Source organism: Apis dorsata, unplaced genomic scaffold (assembly GCF_000469605.1).
Source record: "Apis dorsata unplaced genomic scaffold, Apis dorsata 1.3 scaffold_683, whole genome shotgun sequence".
In the NCBI taxonomy this organism is placed as follows: Eukaryota; Metazoa; Arthropoda; class Insecta; order Hymenoptera; family Apidae; genus Apis; species Apis dorsata.
In genome coordinates, this window is record NW_006263864.1 from 1,020,153 (window position 1) to 1,029,239 (window position 9,087).

Below are 9,087 nucleotides of genomic sequence, written 5' to 3' on the forward strand. Positions count from 1 at the left end.
GCGCGAGGATAATAACGCGTCGATTGGAAACGTTCGGATTTATTATTCTTTACCAATCAACCGTGAGACGAAATAATATTGGCCGATTCCACCCGTTGTTTGCTTAATTCCCACGATATCCTGCCACACGTCACGCTCGTGAATGATAATTCTCGGTTCGTTAAATCTCATTTAACCTCGGTTCGTCGAGTTTCTATATATATATATATATATATANGAAACGGAGCGGCAATCACGTTTCGAATGGAAACCACGAATTTGACAAGTTGGCGATAAATACAAGGAAGATGGTAACTCGATTCGGTTGGTCGAAGCGGTTTTCGTTAAACGTTAAGGTGGAACAAAGGCGGGCGGAGAAGGTCCATCGGTGTGTAATATGTAACCTAATTAAGCCGACAATAGATAACCAGGTTGCATGGGGGCGAGCGCGCGCGATTCCAATGGATATCCCGAAGGAGAAGATAAGAGCTTTGAAATATCGACAGCGGCTGAAGGGTGTATAGAGGTCGAGACAGAGAGATAATCCCCTGGAGAGGTTCCCGCCACGGAGCTTAACCAGTCAGGGATAATCACCGTAAGGCACCTCCCTATATCCACGGTAAAACGGTATCGACGTCGACGATCGTCTCGAATTTCAACGAGGCCGCAATAAAGATTCGTCAGACGCTTACCTCGGGAGTCCTCGATGAGCCGAGTTCAGCGGCTTTTTTCCGTTTCCTTCATCCCTCCGTCATCCCTTCATCGTCATCGCTGCGCCCAGCCTTTCACTGACCTCCCCGNCGTTCAGAGATTAGAATCCGCGAACCGTGCAGAGTCAATTTCCCTCCGTTTCATCCCCGCTGAGAATTGAAGTCGCGATTCTCTCGCCCCGGTGTTTCGACGTGTTTCGAAGAATGGAAAAAAACAGCGAGGGAAGTTTTCTTTTCCATCGTCCATCGTCGATTTTCAATTTTATCGATTCGATCCTACCACCGAATATTCGCGATATTCGAGGATACGAATAAGGAAAAGATAAGTTTGTATCGGGGATTTGCCACACCGGTCGACAAATGGTTGGCACGGCACGAGGGCAACGAGCGATAATCGCGATCGATCGGGGAGTCAATCTCGTGGAGCAAATTTCGCAGGATGGAAGGTCTATATTCCCGTATAGGTTGGGAAATCTAATCGCGTCGCGAGAATCCTCTAATCAGCAGCTTATCGATACTTTTCAATATGCACGATACAGTTTCTGCCCCCTTCCCTGTATCGTCACGAACGAAATAAAGATTTAATTCGATTGCCGATAATTAGTTATCCGATGTTGGAACGGGCCACTAATAACTGGATTTAGCATAGAAATCCGGCGAATTAGCAACTCGTCGAAAAGCCGTAATTACCAACGGTCGTAATGCTGGTGGAAAGCGGGATTTCAAATACGCTTCGGTAACAAATCTGTAAATTACGATTACGCCAACTCTCTCTCCCGCGTCCACCTACCATCCTGTACTACTATCTGTCAAAATTTCATCCGTTTCCAAACCACGATCCCATACTGCAACGTTTTCCATGCAACTTTCTCGCCTCCCACGCTTCGAGTCTCCCCCCCTCTCTCTCTCTCTCTCTCTCCTCAAAGCCGCGGCGGATCAAAGAGGACGGCGAGATGGAGGAAAAAGGAAAGAGCGGTGGAAGGAAAACGGGGTCTCGGATTTAAAACCCCTTGAAATCTGGGAAAGTATCGTTAAGCCGTGGATTAATCTGTCCATAAAAGGTCGCCGCCGAGAGGAAGCGCGTAATACGGATATGCAAACGAGGGGGACCCTGCCCCGCTTATCGTTTATTACGCTTATCGATTTTCCCAACGCGTTTGGTCGCCTGTAATAAAGTCGAAAGATCGATACAGGCCGAAACCGACTTTCACCGCGAAAATCAGCCACGTTTGTTCGTTATATAAATACCGGTTTTCGTTTCAGACGGCGAATTAAGTTACACGCGCCGCTATTTTGATTCGGTTTCGCCCCGCGCATGTGTATATACAGGAGCGGAGTTTCTGTTAAACGTTGATAACGTCAATTGAATCGTAGCCGGTTCAACGTGTGTGTGTATATATACGCGGTAACTATTATTTGGCGTGTAACCGGGTCATTGCAGCCCGCGTTCCCTCCAACACGGAAATCGATCGAGCGCGACAAGATTTATACCGTTATTATCATCGTTGTCGATGCACGACCTTCGCTCTTCCTTTTTTTTTTTTCCTCTCTCTTCCAAACGAAACACCCTCTCTCTTCGTTTCTTCTTATTTTTTTCATCGCCAATAATAAAAATGACCGAACAATTCGACGCGCAAAACTGCGTCCATACTTCACTGCGTGTCGCCCTCGATTCAAGAGAGGAATTTATTAAATCGGTAAATTTACATGGTGTATAATTTTTTTCTCGCTCACTCTCTCTCTAAGATTGTATTTTCGCCGCGCGCAAAATTGATTTCGACGAAGCTAGCAGCACCGGTGGCTCCACCCTTTGAACAAAGAGCGGTCGGCTCGATAAAGTAGGCATTTAATCGGGTCGAAATAAATTTCTCTCCCCGTCTCGATAAATCTTTGCGAGGCGTTCACACACAGCCTCCCGCGATCCTCTTTTTCTTTTCCTTCCTTCCCCCCCCCCCCCCCAACGATACGAAATACGCGCGAGCCGACGCGCTTTCATCATCTCGGGGCTAAGACCATCCTTTCTACGTTTCTCTCCACATCTTGGCGCGAATGTATCCCAGCTCCACGTCCGCCTATCCCGTCTCCATTCCTTTTTTCTCTCATTTCCGTGGACCGTGAAATTGCTTGTTCTATGCGACTCTCGGCTGCCGCTCCCTCGTCGCCTTCTTTCCTCATTCTTTCTTCTCGACGCGAGGGCGGCCTTTTAAATCATCTCGAAAGGTGTCGGGACGCATGCTGAAGCGGCGGGGACACGTCGCGCGTAATTAAAAGTTCTCGTATTTGCTCAAAGGGCACGAGAAGATCGATAACTCGGCTGGAACGTAAATCCAAATTGTCGATAAATTTATTGGACGATTTCGTTTCTTCGAACAAATGGCCACCATTCAAATGCTCTCTCTTTGAATTGAATTTCAACTTCGATTAGGACGGTATTTTTTCCCTTTTTCGTTGCAAATTTGGTTTATTACTAGGCTCTAGTTCGTGCTCTTTCGATATCGAGAAACGATTATCGAGAGTGTGGCTTATCGTTTCCCCGATTGATTCCAAGAGAGATAAAATGGGTGAAGAAATAGTGTGAAAGATAAGGGTATATCGAAAAATTCACGGTATGCAATCCCGTGAAAAACTTGTTATTGGCGGTGGAATAGGTCTGTCTTCTTGGAGTTGGTGATGGCCCCCAGAGATTTCCACCAATCAGGATCTTTATAATTAAGTTTTCCTTCTAATCTTCACGATGGTCGATTAACCGGCGTTGTTTCAACCCCTCCCCTTTCCCCGTATTCTATAAACATAGCAACGGTACAATTTCTGGAATTAAGTCGGCTGACCCTGGCAAGGTATCGCGCAACTAAGGGCTCGTTGATGGAAGCGGCGAATCTCTCGGGGATTTTCGACAATGATCGGGACGTTTACCTCTGCCTTCTTCTTTCTTTCCCTTCTTCGCTATCCGCCTTAATCCTCTGTCCTCTCTTTCTCTCGAAGAAGAAGAAGAAAAAGAAGAAACGTATCGAGAGCCAATCCTCTTCTCGACAACTCGCCCTGTATTTTCGATAATAGAGCGGTATCCTCTCCGTCCTTTCGGTGTCATCCCTACGGATTACATTACTCGGGAAGCGTTAATATTGTTCGGATAAAAGACTGCGAGACAATCGTTTTTCTTTTTTTTTTTTTTTTTTCTAGGAGTATCGAATGGTATGATGTTTTCATTTAACACTAGCGATAAATAGCGATCCATCGTTTCAAACTTTCGATTATTTAGATTCGCGTGATTTTAATCGTAATTTAATAGAAGACAGACGTTTGGATCGGTGTTACGACGAGAAAAATGTTCCTTGGAAACAAAAGCGGTATATCGAATACGCATCTGCTCGAGATGCAGATGATCGAGAAATATATCCGTGGAATACGAAATTTCGATCGATGGGGTACTCGATCGGCGACGCGATTGAAAAAGGAGGCTGGGATGCCTGTGAACATTCTCGATGTTACTTTCATAAGTGTCATCCGTCTCCATTGTGTCGTCCCTGGGCGCATTGTTTGATCGGAGCGTGGGTACAAGTAATGTACGAGTCACGAGTGAAACGGGTCAATGATTGGCCGTACAATAGCCGGTTGACGTCGAAACGAAATTAACGAGATTCTTTCGATACAATTGATCGACGACGAGCCAACCACTTAATGAACGATCAACGGGGTCAGAGTGGTGATGACTCTCACCTCGAAAGAGAGAGAGAGAGAGAGAGAGAGAGACAGAGGTCAAAGTCGTCTCCTCATGCGCGTCACGTAAGTGTCATTAATCCGTTATTCAAATCGGAGCGTGGGGAAGAACGCTGGCCGTTCCTCCACGATGAAATTATATCCATTAAGCCCCGAGGAATTTTTCATACGGCCTGTGTTCCTCATCCGGGCGTCAGCTGCGCTACTATACTGCAGAACTACGCGCAGCGTTTGAAAGGAACGAGGGAAAAGTGGTGTTAAGAAGGTGAAGGGTGAAAACTTGGAGGAAAAACGTGTCGCGTAGCTTGCGCCTTGTGTTGAAATCGCGTGTTTATTGCGTTGAAATTAAAAAAAAAAAAAAAAAAAAAAAAAAGAGAGATCGTGGTACCGGTACTTTTCTTACGCGAATTACATTTCGTCACGTACTTTGATTTAATCCGCCTTCTTTTTTTTTTAAAGTGATTCCTCGACTCTTTGATTTCTCGAAACGAAAGCTAACGAGCTTATGCAATATTTATTTTTTCCACCGCTCGAACGGTATATCTGTTCCTTGTTTTAATGAATTCCACCTCCGTGTTTGAATAATGTATTTCAATAATTCGTCTTTCTCCACCGTATCGAGCGGTAGTGTGTACTAATTGCTCGGTTACGAAGAAGAAAATCGATAAGTGTGTTTGTCGCGTGTTCTTGTTGTAGCTTTCGAAGACGACGTGGATGTTTATAGTTCGGCCGTTTTTTTTTTTTTTTTTTTTACGAGAATCGGGACAAAGCAGCCTATGACATATATTTTATTCCAGCCAATCGATTTCTGTGTAGCTAGTGAAAACAAACCCCGATCCTTCACGCAAAGAGTGTCACATATCGTGATCAAATATCGCGTAGCGATATTGTTCGATTTCTTGAGGAAACTTAATCGATGTCTTCGAACTCTACTGTTACGTTCTACTTGATTTCGTTCGGAAGAAGTTAAACAACGCGAAATTCTTTACGATTTTAAGGTTTTATTTTATTGAAGAGAGGAATAAAAAAAGACGATCGAAGCGAAAAATTGGAGCGATCTTGTAACGAGTCAATTACGGCCAATGTCAAGAAAGTTTGAACGAGTGTAACGATATTACGCGGGTTACACGGACGGCTGCGAATGAATTATTCGAGGAAATTGATTGGCTCCCTCGTGAAGGTACGAAGATTGATAGTCCGTCGAGTCCGACGGGCGTGAATATAGCGGAGGATTACTTTCCCGTCGACAGTTCATTAAACCCCATAGAAATAAAACTCTCGATGAGAATTTAAGAGAGATTTTATTCTTTCCGCGTTCGAAAAAATCCTTTCGACGATTTTCCTTTTCCTTTTTCTTTTTCTTTTTCGCCACTAGAGGGAGTCCCCATTATAAATGTCATCGTAATCGTTGTCACGAACGATGCGAGAGATAAATCGATGAATCGTTCGATCGAGCGTTATCGAGTAAAATTTCCAAAGAGGTTCTCGGTCAATTAGGCGGCCGAGATATCTCTGGAATGACAAACGTCTCGACCGGTCCCAGGCGACGTCCAATTTTTAATTCGAGGCTCGTGGAGCCGCCGCCGCCGCCGCTTATCCCTCGAGAAGAAGTTGGAACATTGGAGTTGTTGGGGGAGGAGAGAATCGTCGTTGGAACGTTGGGACGAGTTCTTCGTCAAAACGCCGCTTGATTTCTTCAAAGATTAATAATCCAACGGACGAAATGAGTGTAGACCGTCCTTCGTAGCTTCGATGGAAACTCCGCGTGGTTGGAAGAAAAGATGGAGGAAGGATGGAATAGAGTGAGAGATATAGGAACCGAGAGAGAGAGGGAGGGAGGAGGACGGAAGACGAAGAAGGAAGTTTGTTCGAACTTTATTATAAAACTAATATTTTCCAAGTTCTATGAGGTATTACGATAGTTTTCTGAAAGGGCCTGCCAGCTAGAGCGGCAAGGCGAAATGGTTCGCGGGCGAAACTTCAATATTCGGCGACCATAACGACACCCGGCTGATATATTATTTCCTATAACTTCTCTTCACTCTCACGGCTTTGTCTGGCTCCGTTGAACGAGGAGGATAAGAGGATCGGAAAAGAAACTTGATTAAGAATTCCGTCCCCTCTGAACCCTCCGTTTTATCTTCCTCCCACCCTTCTGTTCCTCCTCCTTCCCGAGGAGGTCGGATTCTTTCCTTTCCTTTTTTTTTTTTTTCCTCCTCCTTCCGACTGCCGTCATTCCCTCTCCCAAGAAACGAACGGTCGTACGTGCCAACTCCTCTTCCCTACCCGCGTCGTCCGATTCCAACTTAATAATTAAATCGCGATCGATCTCTCTCTCGCGTCGCTCGTGACGTTTGATCTCGCTATCAAGAAATTTTCGCCGCCCCCGTTAAACGTGATTGCCTGCCGATAGTTGTTGAGACGATCTCGATATTCGAATATCGGATCGCGCACCTCGAGCATAGATATCGAGGGGGAGGGGAGGGGAAGGGAANGGGCCGGCTCTTGGGAAGAAATTGAAAGGCATTCGAAAGCGGGAAGCGGATTTTAAATCTTATTATAGGATTGATTTATGGGGGCGGCGTAATTTAAAACTATTTACGAAGCGTTACGTCGGCCGCCGCGAAACGAAAAACGCGAGACGAAGAGATGAAAATCGAAGGTCTACTTTCCAAGCCGCAGACGCGGGCGGCCTCCTCCCATTGTCTTTCTTTTTTCAAAGAAACTCTAACTAATTTTCTTCCTCGCACAACGCTCTCCTTCCTTTCCTTTCTTGCGCGTACAAAATTCCACATCTCGTTCGTTTGACGGCGTGATAAAAAGAAATAAAAGGAAAAGGAAACAGGGTAATGATAATGGAGCCGAAGCTTAATAAACGCAGCCCATTGCTGCGAATCTTGACTTTTCGAAAAGCAAATTCGAACTCAACAACTCTCAACGCGTCCGTGTATCCGTGTATTTCTGTTCCCTTTATTTTCCCGTTTCCCCTTCGACTCATCGACGAGAAATCTAATTACCATCTCCGGATAAATAAAATTTGTCACGGGGATAAAATCACTAGTGACAAGAAGAATCGCATATTCGCGTTGTTTACTGTACATAGATTCCCACCAATGAAGAACGATGACAGTCGCGGCAAATTGAATTAAACCGACGTTATTCGCACGAATATCTATCTCGGTCAGATTTACGCGCAACGTCCAACGGATGAGAATTACGGCCCCTGCCGAATTTCCCTCTCTCGTCGCGGGGACGAAAGGTTGATCGGGGAAACCGAAGTTATTCGCGATAAGGTTAGCGTGGAGTAAACTAGAGTACGGGGAACAAAAAGATTTTTCCACGATTTCCCCCTTTCCCTTTTCCTCCCTTTTTCACGCGCACCCCTTTTTCGGTCCAATTTCCTTGCGCGCGTTTCACCGTGTGCAAACCTCGCGAGTGGTCATTGGATATATACGTGCCACTCGGAAATGTCGATAGCGAATTTCGTTGCCGTGGAAAATCGGTGAAATTCAGGAGGGGATCGTGGGATAAGAGCGTGGGACGGGCTGGCTTCCTCCCTCTCGTACGTGAACGAGAGGAGAAGGAGGCGGCAGGGTCTGCGAAGGGTGTGTTGGACAGAAAGAAGCGGAAAGAGGGTGGTGGTGGTGGTGGGTGGGGTAGAAAAAGGGGCAGGAAGGATGAGAGAAGATAACAGGGGTTGGAGGAAGCGAGGGAGAACAAAGGGTGCTTATCGACACCGCAGTTCTTATCCCTTAGTAACTCCTTTTATTTTATCCGTTTCCGTTCCCCGGCCACGGGGCTAAAGCCTCCAACTCGTACCTTGTATCTGAAAGATAATCAGACTCTCCGAGACGTACTCGAATGCAGACGGCTATTTTGGACCGCGCCCCTTGTCCCTCTTGTGTCGTTACTTTCCGAGCCGTGCCGAAAGGAAATATCATTCGTGAGGATACGATGGATAAAGAAGGAGAGAAAGGAGAGGGGAGGGGAGGGAAAAGAAGAGGAAGAAATTAATTCACGGGGAAAAACACGGATCGAACTTGGATCCACACGACTTGGTGGTGTTTTTAAACTCGTTTCCGGTTCCGACGAAATTAATTTCCTTCCTCGATTCGAGAGATTCGAGTGAAGGCTAATCTTATCTAAGGAGGTAAGTGTAGAGTCAATATTTAAAGGACTTACTGAGTTTCGATGACGTAGTACAAGATCGGGTTGTTATGAGAATTACGACTCGCCACCCAGGATAGACGCACGGATCTCGAGGTGAAGTTGGATATGAGAGGGCGGTCCGGTGGATCAGGCACATCTGAAAGCAAATTTCCAAGTTTTAGCCGGTCTTTAAACGACTTTAAGTTACAGGGGGGGGGGAGAGAGAGAAGAGGGGGAAAGGGGGAGAGGGTAAGTAAAGTACATTTATATACCCCCGCTGTGTAACTTATCAAGCTGTATCATATCTCTCCTTCTCTCGTTACATGTAAATATTATTCTTACTCTCTAACAATCGAGCTAAGCGTAAGCGAGTTTATCTTAACTTTTTAAAACTTGGATTAAGAGAACGGAGATAGGGGAGAAACTTTTTTAGCGGCACGATTATTTTCTCCGCGGGTAAAAGAATCACTTAAAATCCTTCGTTATAAGCGCCGCGTTATTTCTCTATCCTTTCTTTTTTTTTTTTTTTTTT

General features: G+C 45.5%; 1 protein-coding gene across 2 annotated transcripts in view; it reads right to left on the reverse strand.

The window, feature by feature from the left end:
* The window catches only part of LOC102681877 (tyrosine-protein phosphatase 99A-like), a 334,024-nt gene that overhangs the window by 69,841 nt on the left and 255,096 nt on the right, over window positions 1-9,087 (reverse strand). For both annotated transcript variants that reach the window (XM_006622301.2, XM_006622302.2), the window contains exon 3: window positions 8,589-8,712. In XM_006622301.2, coding sequence (XP_006622364.1) covers window positions 8,589-8,712 — 124 coding nt within the window. The remainder of the gene's footprint in view (window positions 1-8,588; window positions 8,713-9,087) is intronic.